General features: G+C 36.4%; 2 protein-coding genes across 4 annotated transcripts in view; one reads left to right on the top strand and one right to left on the bottom strand.

Annotated features, from left to right (window-relative positions):
• Positions 1–589: 589 nt before the first annotated feature.
• On the top strand, positions 590–11511 carry LOC116736950 (probable polypeptide N-acetylgalactosaminyltransferase 8). Of its 3 annotated transcripts, XM_032589849.1 has the most exons (13): positions 590–677; positions 764–882; positions 961–1053; positions 2473–2713; positions 4783–4949; positions 6217–6400; positions 6479–6676; positions 8084–8198; positions 9096–9281; positions 9429–9566; positions 10241–10336; positions 10405–10572; positions 10657–11511. In XM_032589849.1, the coding sequence occupies exons 2-13, from the start codon at positions 861–863 to the stop codon at positions 10819–10821; spliced, it is 1773 nt and encodes a 590-aa protein (XP_032445740.1). In that variant the 5' UTR covers positions 590–677; positions 764–860; the 3' UTR covers positions 10822–11511. The 3 variants fall into 3 exon arrangements, with proteins under 3 accessions (XP_032445740.1, XP_032445739.1, XP_032445738.1); XM_032589848.1 differs by lacking the exon at positions 590–677 and having other exon boundaries at positions 745–882; XM_032589847.1 differs by lacking the exon at positions 590–677 and having other exon boundaries at positions 745–1053.
• ada2b (adenosine deaminase 2b) overlaps positions 10891–16627 on the bottom strand; it is a 33508-nt gene continuing 27771 nt past the window's right edge. Inside the window, exons 8-10 of the mRNA XM_032589850.1 lie at positions 11886–12043; positions 11600–11802; positions 10891–11004 (exon numbers count right to left, since the gene is read on the bottom strand). Coding sequence (XP_032445741.1) covers positions 10917–11004; positions 11600–11802; positions 11886–12043 — 449 coding nt within the window. The 3' untranslated portion in view covers positions 10891–10916. The remainder of the gene's footprint in view (positions 11005–11599; positions 11803–11885; positions 12044–16627) is intronic.

Raw genomic sequence — 16627 nt, 5'->3', positions numbered from 1 at the left:
ACTTATATTAATTCAAAATTCTTCAAAGTGTTATTAGATAAATGTGTTATAAGAACTTTTATATTCAATTTTCTTTTTTTATTATGAAATGTAGTTGTGCCAGTTTGGTAAACAATAAATAGTTAATAAACAAATAGAAAATAATATAGTAAATATGGAGTAAAACAATTATATATGCTATTGTTGTCAGCATCTGATGGTGAAATAATCTATTGTAGAGAAAACTAACTTTATTTTAGTCATCACCCATTTATTTATTCAGAAATTTCTTCTTATTTTAATCTTTGTTCTGTTTTTGCCTTTATATTCAATCTACATGAGCATCTTTTCAGTCATGAAGAAGGTCGAATATTTATACATATCTTCACCTTGATTCTTGTTTGATTTAAAAAAATATTTGTCATTTTGACATTTCACAGCAGGATGCCTCAGGTCAGAGTGGACTCAAGGAAAACATGGCATGGATCAGAAAAAACTATTTTTTATTTAATTTAACCAAATTATGCATTGAAGCCAAATTAAGCTTTAAGTGAATTAAATAACACCTGTTTTTAGTGAATTTATTTAATATATTCACTAAAACAGCAGAAGTAATCTGATATCTGAGTTTTCCTTCACCCCTGCTCCGTGTTTCCCCACAGATTTTGCTGGTGGAGTTAATGGCGGAAACCCTGCAGGTGTAAAGGAAGGAAAACACAAACTGTGTAAAGAGTGAGACTGAAACGAGATAATCTGCCCAGCAGATTAAAGTCTATATTTTCAGATTCACCGATGTGGGTGGAGACAGAGAAAGATTATCCAGCTTGAAAACTTTCTGCCGCTTGTTTGAAGAGCAGAAACGTCCCAACCTCTGCAGCAGGATGAGATCCGGCTGGGTCAAAGGTTTGCTGATGGTCTTTGTTGTGGCTGCAGCTCTGGTTTACCTGAGCTCCATACAAACAGAGTTTCACTCCCACTCAGAGAGGCTGCAGAGAGCCCAGCATGACGACTCCATCCGGGGTCAGGGAGTGATCCGCAGGATGGACAGGATGGAAGAGGAAATCAGCAGGCTGAGTGGGTACACCTCTCTCAAATTTAAGTTGATTTAAACAACTTTTTAAAAGAGTTTTAGAAAATAAATGTCATTATTCTGGGTTTATTTGAACATCTATGCTAATTCTTAAACAAACCAAGGCTTGTCAGCACTCTCACCTCTTCAGATTGTTTCTCTTTTCTTTCTATTCCATGATATGTATGTTTTTTCTGCTCTTAACTAGTTCTGCATACTTTAACAGATTCAGCAGTTCTCCTGCGATATTGTTTGGTGATGTCACCATTTTCACTGCAGAAACAAAATTTTACAGAGTGTTTTTGGTCTAGTTTCTAGTGCAAATATCTCAGTACACTTGAAATAAAACTGAATTAACTTACAAGTAACTTTGCAGCAGGATATAGACGTTTGTTTTAAGTAAGTAATTCCTTAATATTGATTTTTTAAAAAGGACTAGTTTCACTGGCATATTATTTAACTTATAGCAAAACATTTTTACATATTTTAAGTGAAATAATCTGCTTGTGGAACTAGCATTTAAAAAAATAAATATTAAGAATTTATTTGCTCAAAACAATCTCCTATGTCTTGCTGAAAAGTTACTTGTAAGATGGTTTTGTCTTATTTCAAAGATATTTGCACTAGAAACCCGACCAAAAAGACACATTTTTGTCAAGTTTTAGTGCAAATATCCTAGTACACTTAAAATAAGACAAAACCAACTTATACGTAACTTTTCAGCAGGATATAGATACATATTTTAATAAAATAATTCTTTAATATTGATTTTTAAAAAGCAGTGTTTTAAGTGAAATAATCTGCCAGTGGAACTTGCACGTTTTAAAACCATTATTAACGCCTTATTTACTCAAAACAAGGTCCTGTGTCTCGCTGAAAAGTTATTTGTAAATTAGTTTCTATCTTACTTCAATTATACTAACCTATTTGCACAATTTTTAAGATATTTGAACTTTTATGCATTTTGACTGCATTTAAAATTGTCAGAATTCCACAAAATTCAGTAAAATCTTTGTGCTCGTTCACAGCAAACTGCTACAACATACTTTTAGCTAGAAACTCAATTCAACTTATGAACAGGTTTCAAGCCATTAAGCTATTTTCAAATGATTTAGCTTTTTGATATCTGTTATGGCTTTTCTAAAATTGCTTTTTTTAAGTTTTATGCAAATCTTGGTCTGTTTTCAGTTTTATAATGTAATCCAATGTTGAAATTCTTAAAATGCCACAGTGTGAACTGTAGTTAATACCTAAATAAATTCCTACAGGACTTGAAGTCAACATCATTTGTAACATATGGATATATTATCGCAATTTCAGTTGCTCTGAATGTTGATTTTATGCAGCCGCCCCACCCTGAGCCGCTGCTGTTTGCGGCTCAGGGTGGGGCAAGTAAAACAAACTAAAGTTGCTTTTGTCCACAGTGAACCTGATGAAAAAGTTTGAAAAGAAGGAGCAGGAGGAAGAGAAAGGAGTCAAAGTGAAGGAGAAGAAGCTGGTGAGGAAGTTGTACCCCAACTCCCGTCTGTTCAGCAAGTGGGGGGACGATCTGTCGGAGGAGGAGCAGAAGGAGGCCGAGGGTTTGTTCCAGCAATACGGATACAACGGCTTCCTGAGTGACCGGCTGCCGCTCAACCGGGACATTCCTGACACCAGACCCCCGAGGTGAGCTCCTCTTCCTCCTCTTCAGGATCTGGTGAAAACTGGCACACCGTTTCCACACACACAGGTGTCATTACAGGGACCCTCCCAACTCTGAAAAGTCAATTTGCCTTAAGCAACCAAGATTCTTATTTGATTTGGAACAGGTCTAGACGTTATTGACATTATTCCTGCTTGTTGTTCTGAAAATGCGCAACAGGGATCTATGGATTCTCTTAAAGTTTATGGGGATTTTCCTGGTAGATTAAAGGTCAATAATGATAATAATATTGAGCTAACACAGATAATAGTTGCACTAAGAACGATTTTAAATGCTGCATAAATACAATAGTTTTAAAAAATTGGAATGTTTGTCCAACTTTTAGCATTACACAAGTGTTAGAGCTGACTAAGCTTGGCTTTTTTTCTGTTAAATCAGGATTCTCTTTTTTTTAACATTTAAATACAAAACTAACTAAACCAAAACCCAGATGATGAAATCTAATGTTTTGTAAGTTTTTGATAAATAATTCACAGTAATTAAGTTACTGTATTTTAAGGAAACAGCTCAAATATTCTGCTTTCTTATTTGACATCATGGAAAAGTTAAAAAAATAAAAAATCAACTAGAACATATAGAAACAGACTTTTGAACATCGGTTCAAAGCGCATTGTTAGACAGTTTTCTACAAATATTTCTTATATCATGTGAACAATTTGCAGAGAAATGCATTATTTCTATTGTTTTACGATTATATTCAAAGGAGCAGCTAAAGTACGACTGTATTGATTGAGGGCTGGCTGCAGCGCCCCCTATGGGTGTCTGTGTTCACCTGCATGCCTTCTCCAAACCGCTGCAGTTCCCTTCCTGAACAGGAGGGGTCACTGCTGAGAAAACATCGCCGTAGGAATTGACCGCTGAAGCAGAGCCTGTTACTACTTTAGCAATAATAGCAACGGTTATTCTGAATAGATCTTGTTTTATACACCCTAAAGCTAATCCTTCTAGATTTAATAATAATAAAAAACTAAAGTAATTCCATCACCAGATGCTATACTTTTTGAACGCAAGATGGCAAATATCAACGGTCTTTTGACTCTTTCGATGGCAGATGCTAGACGCCATAAGTTTGAAAACGGACGTTAAATCTATAATTAGAGGCAAGGTTACCCTGTAAACCTCTGGAATTAAATAAGGTTTGTTTATAAAATATGCTTCATTCGAACTACGTGGAAACCCAAACCAAGTTCCGCTGCAATGAGGCGGTTTATCCGGTTTCTCCTGACAGACAGGGCTGTTTATGTCACACGCCTGGTAATGCTAAGTGCTAACTTTATGAAGCAAGAGAGCAATTTAGTAAGTTTTCTACGCACACGGTGAACGTGAACTGCATTAAAATATGTTGCAACTACATTTCATACAATCAAGCTTATTGTCGTATTTAGTGATGAGCTTTAACAGGAGGAGGAACAAAGCATTGTTTACATCTGAAACAATGTGATCAATGTGAAATATAAGAATTTTATAGTTTGACTAAACCATTGGTGATTTAGGTTTCAAGTCATTATACACAAGCAATTAATTAAATAAAATAGATTAAACTGAGATCTGGCTTTAGATTAGAGAATGTAGATTTATTGATCGTTTTTATAGGTTAATCACGTAAAACTGAGAGCTTATTTCATCTTTGTAATCTAACACATGTTCCTACAATGGAGTAAATAGAGAAACAAAATTAGAACAATAGGTTCCAAATGTGTTTTGTGTTCACGGACTGACAAAATAAGATTCATCTGTGATGTTTCTCTGGTTTTCACAGAAAGTTGTTTGAATCACCAATAAATTTCTGAAGGTTTCGGTTAGTAGGAGTAGAACAGAACGATCTCGATGAAGGACAGAAGGTGAAAAAGTCTCATCAAGGATTCTTCTTCTCAGATGATGGCGAAAGAGACCTTTCAATGTAAATGATATATCACATAAAGCTAGAATAAGCTTTAAAAGCAATTTATCTTTTATTTTTTGTCAATAACCTCATATTTGTCTTTCATGAATACTATGAATTATCTTACAGTTACTTCAATTATGGTTACAGATGTGCAGAGAAACAGTATCCAGAGAATCTGCCCTCCCTCAGTGTGATCTTGATCTATCTGGATGAAGCCCTTTCTGTCATCAAGAGAGCCATCCGCAGCATCATCGACAAGACGCCTGCCCGGCTGCTGCGAGAAATCATACTGGTGGACGATCACAGCTCCAACGGTTTGTTTGGTGTCCAATCAGCTGTGGGATTAGTTTGACGACTGAAAATTTGTATTTTTCATTTGAGGTTTATCTGAAAGTTCTGCTGGAAATAATGTGGGAACCTTTATTTTAGAGATTCAGGGTCTCTGTGATCTTGGTTGTTGTTTTCAGCTCTGTGAATTTATATCCTGTTAAGGCACCTGGAGTACAGTGAAGAAATTTGCGACCCTGGCTTGGACAGTGTTGTTCTAAATTACTCCAGATCCTACTGTGCTCCATTGTTACATGGCGTCCCACTGGGCTTAGTACTCGAGCCATTGGTATTTTCTTTGCATCTGCTACTACTTGGTTCAACTCAGAGCCTGAATTTTTTTTCTGTTGCTCTGCAAAGTCTTATGTGCCTTAAAAACAGCAGGATGAATAATTCATAGGAGCATTAGGCATTTGTTTAGAGCTAAAACCTTAGATTGCTCTGTGATTTTCATTGAAAAGCAACTTCTGAATCACATTTTTTAAAGACAAAGGCTGTGAAAACTGTTATGTTTTTTACAAATGCTTTGTAATACTTTTGTACATTCAAGGAAAATGCATTAGAATGCAAATCATGTTGGGGCGTGTTGGCGTAGGGGATAGCGCGACCCACGTTTGGAGGCCTTGAGTCCTCAACGCGGCCGTTCCGGGTTCGATTCCCGGACCCGGCGACATTTGCCGCATGTCTTCCCCCCTCTTCTTCCCCGTTTCCTGTCAGCCCACTGTCATATAAGGGACACTAGAGCCCACAAAATGACCCCCTGGAGGGGAGGGGGAAAAAAAACCTGTTTAAAAATGCAAATCATGTTTAGCGTGAATTAACGATGCAAACAATTAATCAATTTGCGCTAAACTGTTGATTAATTGTTTATTGGATTAAAATTCTAATCGATTAACTAACAACGTCCCTTAGATCAGTGGTCCCCAACCTTTTTATTACCGCGTTTATAGACCGTCAAGACTTGATGGTCTATAAACGCGGTTGATTTTGAGGGCTACTGCGAGTTAATGCAATTCATGGAGTGAAGTTTTAGCATTCATTCAAGAGCAACTACAGACAGGACTTCTGTATGAAAGTCTCTCTGTTTATGGGAATTAAGTGTTTCACATATTTTATTTTTCTCTAAAGGTTCCTGGCTTAAACTGGACCTATAGATGCTTCTGTCTTTTTTTGGATGTCTTCATCCTTATTTCCCCTAAATGTGAGAAGATCAAATCTCCTCCTCAGAAGATTTTTGTTTTTATTTTGCTGCAGAGGATTTATTGGACAAGCTGGACTTGTACGTTAGCTCCATCCATGAGGAGCGGCCCGGTCTGGTGAAGAAGATTCGGCACTCTGAGCAGCTCGGCCTGACCCAGGCCAGACTGTCGGGGTGGAAAGCTGCAGTGGGAGATGTGGTGGCCATCTTGGATGCACACATAGAGGTCCATGTTCAGTGGTTGGTTGAAGGACTTTGCATCCTGAGGTTTTCCATCTTATGTTAATGTTATAGTAAAATAGCTTTCTGTTTCTGCAGGGCAGAACCCCTGCTGGCTCGGATTAAAGAGGACTGCACCGTGATACTGACACCAGTTTTTGATAAAGTCAACTTTGACGACCTGACGGTGATTCCTTATAGGACCAATGGTGATGGCTTTGACTGGGCCCTGTGGTGCCTGTATGAGGGACTCGGACCCGAATGGTACGCCTTGAAGGACGAATCCCAACCTGGCAAGTAAGAGTCACGTCAGTCGTATTTGTTAGAAAGCCCACACTGTTTGTGCTTATAGTTTATAGGCCTTGTGTCAAACTCGAGGCCTGGGGGCCAAATCTGGCCCACCGTAGCTTTTTATGTGGCCCTCTAGATTCCAGATTACATCAATAAGTCCCTCTAGTTTTTCACAAATCTGCAAAATTGGTCAAAAACATCAAGTTTAAGTGACCGATACAGCAAATAATAAAAAGTAAAAATTCCTTACAAATACTTCTAATTTAGCACCAAAACATCTGTGATTTTGATTCCAACCCGCCCACCTCCCCCCACACAAAAACAGTCAAAATCCTGGATGGACAAGATGTTCCACATTATTTAATTTTAAGAAACGCTTATTGAATGTTGAGAAAACAGCTATTTATTGATATTTCAACAGTTTAATGGGGTTTATCAATACATTCTGCCACAACTTTAATAACATTCAGATTTTTCATACGGCCCAAAATGAAACTGAGTTCACATCTGGTTGATAGTGTTACGTTTTACTGTTTTATCATTGTTTGTTTCCAATTTCTCCTGCTCTTTATTTGAACCCCACATATCTTCCCGCTCTAAACCAGAATCGTTGGACAACTAAAACCTCTTCTTTTAAATATTTACAAATATCTCTTTTTGTGCCTCATCTTCATTTTGCAAAAATCAAAATGTCATGGATCGGTTTACGTTGATTTTGGTTACAGTTACAGCAGTGACTTAATGTTGACCCTCATTTGTGGCTAAACAGATTTGTTTTAGAGGTTACTTTTTTGGCATGTTCATAACTTTCTATAATCAGATTATAATGAAATTTTCACACTTGGTCCTGATTGCTTCACTTTCAGCATTGGTTCCTTTTTCACCGCATGTTGGACAACCAGCTCAGTGTTTGGCTTAATTGCTGTAAAATGTTGTTGTTGCTATGTACCAGTTTGTGTTCTGGTGAAGGAGAGCGTCCATGACGGGAAACAAACAGGTTAAAGAAAAGCACACAAAGCACTATTGACAGAAAGCCTGCTGCAGGACATTTTGTGCAGGGAATATTTATCCTTTAAAGTCTTAAATCAGCTTGGTGGTATTAGTTAAATGTGACCTCACAGGGTATAAAAAGATGTTCAAACTGGTAGTGTTGTCAAAACTAGCGTCAAAGTCATGTTTTAAAGAAGAGAAAAGGTGCCTCGTCAGCTGATGGTAGTAATTTTACTTTCTAAAAAAATGATTTGGGACATTATTTCAGGAAAGTGACAATATCTGTTTTAAAAAACTAAACCTGAAGGTAACAGGTAAACACATAATGTAAATTGACCCCAGAATAGATCCCTGAAGACATATTGTATATTGATTCATCAGCCACTTTCAGTCAGTATTTGATCTGTTTTCTGGTCCCACCAGGAGCCCGTCCATCATGGGAATACTGGTTGCAGATCGGAAGTTTTTTGGAGAAATCGGAAGCCTTGATGGAGGGATGAAGATATACGGAGGAGAAAACGTGGAGCTCGGCATCCGGGTCAGATTTAAAATGAGCCCAGAACCAAAAAGAAACACAATTAAATGGTTTTGACTTTAGATGTTACATGTGTTGATTTTATGATTGCATGTATGATTTTATTACATATAATGACAATACATTATTATTGTATTCTATTTATTTATCTAGCTCAGTAATTTGTCCCTGCCACATTAAAATTGATATATGGAATCGTCATAAATTTAGATGGTAAACAAATATAATTAGATTTGTACTTTGGAATGATATGGAAGAAATATCTATATTTTTTTACCTTAGTAAAAAAAATTCACTTTAATCTCTAATTTTACATTTACAATTTAGCTGATTTTATATTCATTTTAGTGATTTCAATATTTGTTTCTAATTTATTAATTTTACCACAAAATGAAAAACTGGATGACAGTTAAATAACAGTAATGTTGTGCAAATATGAGGGATAAAAAAAGTAATTAAAAGAAAATTGAATACATAAAATTTCTGCTCTTTCACATTATTTTAAATGTACAAGTTAAGTAAATATTTTTATGTTGTTGTTTTAAATATTAAATAAGAATAATTTGATCAAATAAAATATTCAGAGTAGGGTTATTAACCTCTCCCATTATATAATGAATTATTTACTCACCTTCTTTATTACTTATACTGTCTTAAGTCCAATAAACATGTCAAAATGATTCTTATATCTTTAATTAGGATGAGTGACTGAATATTTCGTCTCGCTTTGTTTTATTTATATCTTATGAGATGAATTCAGTCATCTGCCCCCTAGTGGTGGTTTCTGTAACCAAACAACTGTCCTGCTTATTAGTGAAGAATTATTCATATTAAAAGTGTGTTTTAGGCTCTTGTCTTGCCTTCCTTTGACAGTTTTAAAGTGAGTTTGTGTTTTGGCAGGTGTGGCTGTGTGGAGGCAGCATTGAGGTCATTCCCTGTTCGAAGATCGCTCACATCGAACGCTTCAGTAAGCCCTACGCCCCGGACCTGAGCCCCGTGATGAGGCGCAACGCCCTGAGGGTGGCAGAGGTCTGGATGGACGACTACAAATACAACGTGGAAGTGGCCTGGAACCTCCCCATCGGGGTCAGACGAGACGCCGCATTATTACTAACATGAGTCCAATCTTTAGTCATTAAAAATAATCTGATTAGGGTTTGGGAAAGGCCACAAACGCGGTTAATGATCCAGGAAACAACCTCATGTGATCTTATTGAATGTGTTTTCCAACAGAATCATGGAATTGACATCGGGGATGTTTCAGAAAGGAAGAAGCTGAGGGAGAGGCTGAAGTGTAAGCCCTTCCAGTGGTACCTGGATAATGTTTACCCCATGCTGGAACCGCTGCAGGACCTGCTGAGCTACGGAGCTGTGAGTTAAAAACTAGCCACCAATGCTGGGCTTTTAAATCCTCACACAGGGTCTCAATATGCCAATTAGCTACTGCTAAGTTATAATGGCAGCTAAAGGAAACCGTGGGAGTGAGATATTTTTTAGATTGGGCTCTGTGGAGTAGTTATCAGCAGACAGTATTTTACCTGAATAAAATGCCTCTGGTTGGGAAAACAGTGATGCACAATCAGAATAAGTGGATTTATTACAACAGCTGCTGTGTGTAATGAAAATGAAAGCCACACTTTCCTTCCATCTCACAATTATTCTCTACTTTAATGGTCTAAGATATTTTTTAATGCCACCTTGAATGAAATACAAGACAGAAAAAATAGAAATATAGGAGATCGTTTACAACCAAGCTCAGCAGAAATTGTAAAACTTTCTCTGGTCTACTTGTGGCATTTTGAGTTTTTTTACTCTGTTAGTGTATCATTATAGATAGAAAAGAAGTTGAACATTTTTGACTTAAAACTTTGAAATTAATCTCAAAATTAATGAGTTTTTTTTGTGAAAATTTACTGGCAATAAATTTGAACTTAACCATGATAGATGCAAAAAAAAAGCTAGATAATGTACTGGTTACTGGTGGCCTCCACAGAACTACATGGTGACATGAAACATTTTATTCATGTTTGGTTTTCTTTGTGCAGCTGATTAATGCCCTCCAGCCTGATCAGTGTGTGGATCAGGGTCCAGTTCCTGGCTCCACACCCATCCTCTATGGATGCCACTTCTTCTCCCCTCAGGTAACGATCAGCAGCTCACAACATTCAGACTTTTGCTTCTTGCTTGATTTTGTTTTTCTGTCTCTCAGCACTGTTATTACCTCACTGATGGAAAACTTTACATTGGTGGGATCAAATCACACAAATACAATAGCAACAACTGTCTGGTGGATCCTGATGCAGGAGCTTTACCAGGACTGTATCAGTGCAATCTCGCAGAACAGAAGAAACTCCACATGTTGTGGGACTTCAAACAGGTACAAACAATTATTTCAATCTAAGCAACACAGAAAGTGGTTTTCCTGGAGGGAAGTTAAAGATGAAACCATTTTTATTCACAGGGAGGACAGATCCAGAACAGAGACACTAAGAGATGTCTGGAAGTAGCGATGGGAGACATGGGCTTCAGACTGGTTGTCCAGCAGTGCAGCGGTCAGAGATGGAAGATACAACATATGATTATTGCACACAAACAGCACATTAACTCAGAGATACCGGTACTGTGACCTGCAAGGCTGGTGCTCCATTAGACCAGGCAACATCCTGGGCTTTTTTTTAATATTATAGTTCAAGTCAAACAGGATCAGTTATAATTGGACAGTCACGAATTATCAGAGATGAAGGCGTCCCATTTGTTTTGCCACATGGCGAAAGCTCTGTCTTTAAAATGAGCTGGCAGCGAGCTGTACCTGCAAACAGAGATGACTTTAAAACTGAGGACAGATGTAAAAACTTATCTTCATATGCTGCTGTATATCTAGAGTCTTTAGGTTGGAAATGACATGATTAGAAGTTGTAGTCAGGAGAATCAGTCACTATGTTCCAGTGTGTTAGAAAGATGAAATCACCTGTTTTGTTTGGTGGTGGTTAGCTAACTTTAGTCTTCTCTTGTCACTGATGTGAAGGAATAGATGATTTTATGTGTTTGATGATCCCAGCAGCTACATAAGCACAGAAAATCCTCTGTTCCTTCACATTAATGATGAGACGACTGAAAGAAGCTAATGAAAACCAAACAAAGCAGATGAGTTCATCTTTCTAACACGTACACTGCAGCAATTCAAACATTGGCTGAACACAATGACAGAAATAGATTATCTGAGTTCTTTTCTATGAACCCAAATATGTATTTGCATTTATTAATATGCATTCTTTGTAAATTTATCTTCAAATTGTAAAAATAAAAAGTGGAAAAAAACCCCCATGTGATTCATTCAAATTACATCTATTATGAACGACTTTAAAAAATTTCCATTAGCTTCATGATGAGCATCATGAGCTGACCTGATGGAGTTGGCGGCCAGCTCTTTCAGCGTGCCCAGATTCGCCTTCAGACCTCCGATTCCTACAAAGGCTTCGTAAAAGTCGTAGGAGAGTCCAGTTGAGCCGAAGAGAGCGGGATCATCTGAGCTGATCACCAGAGGGTGACCCTCGGACATCAGAACGGCTGCAGGGTGGTTCCTCAGATCCGACACCAGCTTCAGCACCTGCACAGGAGTCACAAACCCAGATGCTTTAACCATTAAAACAAACATGTCGTCCTTCTCATCCAGCAGCTCTTACAGAATACCTGGTTAGAGATTGGGCAGAGCTCCACAGCTACGTTCCTCTTCCTGGAAAGCTCTTTGGCGAGAGGATGGTGTGCCAGAGCATAGCCGTGCCCGATACGAGAGGTATTGAAGAGAAGAGCATCTAGAATGTTCTGATCTACGTCTGTGCCTTCATCATCTGCGGACGTGGAAAGAATTTTTACATATATTAGAGGTGGTGATCTGGATGTAAATTGGCTGATTGTCACTCCCACAGTAACCGCATGAACAAAATTTTACATTTTTGGTCTAGTATCTAGAGCAAATCTTTTTGTAAACTTTGAAAAGGACAAAACTAACTTACAGGTAATTTCGACGTCATAGTATAGTATGTCGTTTTTTTGGACATTTTCGACGTCATAGTACAGTATGTCGTTTTTTGGACATTTTCGACGTCATACTATAGTATGTCGTTTTGTGGACATTTTCGACGTCATAGTATAGTACGTCGTTTTTTGGACATTTTCGAAGTCATAGTATATTATGTCGTTTTTTGAACATTTTCGACGTCATAGTATAGTATGTCGTTTTTTGGACATTTTCGACGTCATAGTATATTATGTCGTTTTTTGAACATTTTCGACGTCATAGTATAGTATGTCGTTTTTTGAACATTTTCGGCGTCATACTATAGTATGTCGTTTTTTTTGGACATTTTCGGCGTCATAGTATAGTATGTCGTTTTTTTGGACATTTTCGACGTCATAGTATGTCGTTTTTTGAACATTTTCGGCGTCATAGTATGGTATGTCGTTTTCTGAACATTTTCAAAGTCATAGTATAGTATGTCGTTTTTTGGACATTTTCGACGTCATAGTATAGTATGTTGTTTTTTTGGACATTTTCGAAGTCATAGTATAGTATGTCGTTTTTTGGACATTTTCGACGTCATAGTATATGTCGTTTTTTTGGACATTTTCGACGTCATAGTATAGTATGTCGTTTTTTGGACGACATAGTATAGTATGTCGTTTTTTTGGACATTTTCGACGTCATAGTATAGTATGTCGTTTTTTGAACATTTTCAAAGTCATAGTATAGTATGTCGTTTTTTGGACGACATAGTAAAGTATGTCGTTTTTTGGACATTTTCGACGTCATACTATATAGTATGTCGTTTTGTGGACATTTTCGACGTCATAGTATAGTATGTCGTTTTTTGGACATTTTCGAAGTCATAGTATAGTATGTCGTTTTTTGGACATTTTCGGCGTCATAGTATGTCGTTTTTTGGACATTTTCAACGTCATAGTATAGTATGTCGTTTTTTGAACATTTTTAAAGTCATAGTATAGTATGTCGTTTTTTGGACGACATAGTATAGTTTGTCGTTTTTTTGGACATTTTCGACGTCATAGTATATTATGTCGTTTTTTGAACATTTTCGACGTCATAGTATAGTATGTCGTTTTTTGGACATTTTCGTAGTCATAGTATAGTATGTCGTGTTTTGGACATTTTCGACGTCATAGTATAGTATGTCGTTTTTTGGACATTTTCGACGTCATAGTATAGTATGTCGTTTTTTTGGACATTTTCGACGTCATAGTATGGTATGTCGTTTTTTAGACATTTTCGGCGTCATAGTATGTCGTTTTTTGGACATTTTCGACGTCATAGTATAGTATGTCGTTTTTTGAACATTTTTAAAGTCATAGTATAGTATGTCGTTTTTTGGACGACATAGTATAGTTTGTCGTTTTTTTGGACATTTTCGACGTCATAGTATAGTATGTCGTTTTTTGGACATTTTCGACGTCATAGTATAGTATGTCGTTTTTTGGATATTTTCGACGTCATAGTATAGTATGTCGTTTTTTGGACATTTTCGACGTCATAGTATAGTATGTCGTTTTTTTGGACATTTTCGACGTCATAGTATAGTATGTCGTTTTTTAAACATTTTCAAAGTCATAGTATAGTATGTCGTATTTTGGACGACATTGTATAGTATGTCGTTTTTTCGACATTTTCGGCGTCATAGTATAGTATGTCGTTTTTTGGACATTTCCGACGTCATAGTATAGTATGTCGTTTTTTGGACATTTTCGACGTCATAGTATAGTATGTCGTTTTTTGGACATTTTCGACGTCATAGTATAGTATGTCGTTATTTGGACATTTTCGACGTCATACTATAGTATGTCGTTTTGTGGACATTTTCGACGTCATAGTATAGTAAGTCGTTTACTATATTAGTCGTCATACTATAGTATGTCGTTTACTAAACGACATACTATAGTATGACGTTTTTTGAACATTTTCAAAGTCATAGTATAGTATGTCGTTTTTTGGACGACATAGTATAGTATGTCGTTTTTTGGACATTTTCGACTTCATAGTATAGTATGTCGTTTTTTGGACATTTTCGGCGTCATAGTATAGTATGTCGTTTTTTGGACGACATAGTATAGTATGTCGTTTTTTGGACATTTTCGACTTCATAGTATAGTATGTCGTTTTTTGGACATTTTCGGCGTCATAGTATAGTATGTCGTTTTTTGGACATTTTCGACGTCATAGTATAGTATGTCGTTTTTTGGACATTTTCGACGTCATAGTATAGTATGTCGTTTTTTGGACATTTTCGAAGTCATAGTATAGTATGTCGTTTTTTGGACATTTTCGAAGTCATAGTATGGTATGTCGTTTTTTAGACATTTTCGGCGTCATAGTATGTCGTTTTTTGGACATTTTCGACGTCATAGTATAGTATGTCGTTTTTTGAACATTTTTAAAGTCATAGTATAGTATGTCGTTTTTTGGACGACATAGTATAGTTTGTCGTTTTTTTGGACATTTTCGACGTCATAGTATAGTATGTCGTTTTTTGGACATTTTCGACGTCATAGTATAGTATGTCGTTTTTTGGACATTTTCGACGTCATAGTATAGTATGTCGTTTTTTTGGACATTTTCGACGTCATAGTATAGTATGTCGTTTTTTAAACATTTTCAAAGTCATAGTATAGTATGTCGTATTTTGGACGACATTGTATAGTATGTCGTTTTTTCGACATTTTCGGCGTCATAGTATAGTATGTCGTTTTTTGGACATTTCCGACGTCATAGTATAGTATGTCGTTTTTTGGACATTTTCGACGTCATAGTATAGTATGTCGTTTTTTGGACATTTTCGACGTCATAGTATATAGTATGTCGTTATTTGGACATTTTCGACGTCATACTATAGTATGTCGTTTTGTGGACATTTTCGACGTCATAGTATAGTAAGTCGTTTACTATATTAGTCGTCATACTATAGTATGTCGTTTACTAAACGACATACTATAGTATGACGTTTTTTGAACATTTTCAAAGTCATAGTATAGTATGTCGTTTTTTGGACGACATAGTATAGTATGTCGTTTTTTGGACATTTTCGACTTCATAGTATAGTATGTCGTTTTTTGGACATTTTCGGCGTCATAGTATAGTATGTCGTTTTTTGGACGACATAGTATAGTATGTCGTTTTTTGGACATTTTCGACTTCATAGTATAGTATGTCGTTTTTTGGACATTTTCGGCGTCATAGTATAGTATGTCGTTTTTTGGACATTTTCGACGTCATAGTATATATAGTATGTCGTTTTTTGGACATTTTCGACGTCATAGTATAGTATGTCGTTTTTTGGACATTTTCGACGTCATAGTATAGTATGTCGTTTTTTTGGACATTTTCGACGTCATAGTATAGTATGTCGTTTTTTGAACATTTTCAAAGTCGTAGTATAGTATGTCGTTTTTTGGACGACATAGTATAGTATGTCGTTTTTTGGACATTTTCGACTTCATAGTATAGTATGTCGTTTTTTGGACATTTTCGGCGTCATAGTATAGTATGTCGTTTTTTGGACATTTTCGACTTCATAGTATAGTATGTCGTTTTTTGGACATTTTCGGCGTCATAGTATAGTATGTCGTTTTTTGGACGACATAGTATAGTATGTCGTTTTTTGGACATTTTCGACTTCATAGTATAGTATGTCGTTTTTTGGACATTTTCGGCGTCATAGTATAGTATGTCGTTTTTTGGACATTTTCGACGTCATAGTATATATAGTATGTCGTTTTTTGGACATTTTCGACGTCATAGTATAGTATGTCGTTTTTTGGACATTTTCGACGTCATAGTATAGTATGTCGTTTTTTTGGACATTTTCGACGTCATAGTATAGTATGTCGTTTTTTGAACATTTTCAAAGTCATAGTATAGTATGTCGTTTTTTGGACGACATAGTATAGTATGTCGTTTTTTGGACATTTTCGACGTCATAGTATAGTATGTCATTTTTTTGGACATTTTCGACGTCATAGTATAGTATGTCGTTTTTTAGACATTTTCGGCGTCATATTATAGTATGTCGTTTTTTGGACATTTTCGAAGTCATAGTATAGTATGTCGTTTTTTGGACATTTTCGGCGTCATAGTATGTGGTTTTTTGAACATTTTCGATGTCATAGTATAGTATGTAATTTTTTGAACATTTTCAAAGTCATAGTATAGTATGTCGTTTTTTGGACGACATAGTAAAGTATGTCGTTTTTTGGACATTTTCGACGTCATAGTAAAGTATGTCATTTTTTCGACATTTTCGATGTCATACTATATAGTATGTCGTTTTTTGGACATTTTCGAAGTCATAGTATAGTATGTCGTTTTTTGGACATTTTCGGCGTCATAGTATGTGGTTTTTTGGACATTTTCGACGTCATAGTAT

Source organism: Xiphophorus hellerii, chromosome 17 (assembly GCF_003331165.1).
Source record: "Xiphophorus hellerii strain 12219 chromosome 17, Xiphophorus_hellerii-4.1, whole genome shotgun sequence".
In the NCBI taxonomy this organism is placed as follows: Eukaryota; Metazoa; Chordata; class Actinopteri; order Cyprinodontiformes; family Poeciliidae; genus Xiphophorus; species Xiphophorus hellerii.
Note: the sequence above shows the minus strand (reverse complement) of the source record. Positions and strands in the feature narration are given on the sequence as shown.

Bases quoted from the DNA above. Each gene is read 5' to 3' on its own strand.
- LOC116736950 (XM_032589847.1), top strand. From the start codon at position 861: ATGAGATCCGGCTGGGTCAAAGGTTTGCTGATGGTCTTTGTTGTGGCT. The intron at 2,714-4,782 runs GTGAGCTCCTCT...TTATGGTTACAG, and splicing joins CCTGACACCAGACCCCCGAG to ATGTGCAGAGAAACAGTATC. The intron at 9,567-10,240 runs GTGAGTTAAAAA...TTCTTTGTGCAG, and splicing joins ACCTGCTGAGCTACGGAGCT to CTGATTAATGCCCTCCAGCC.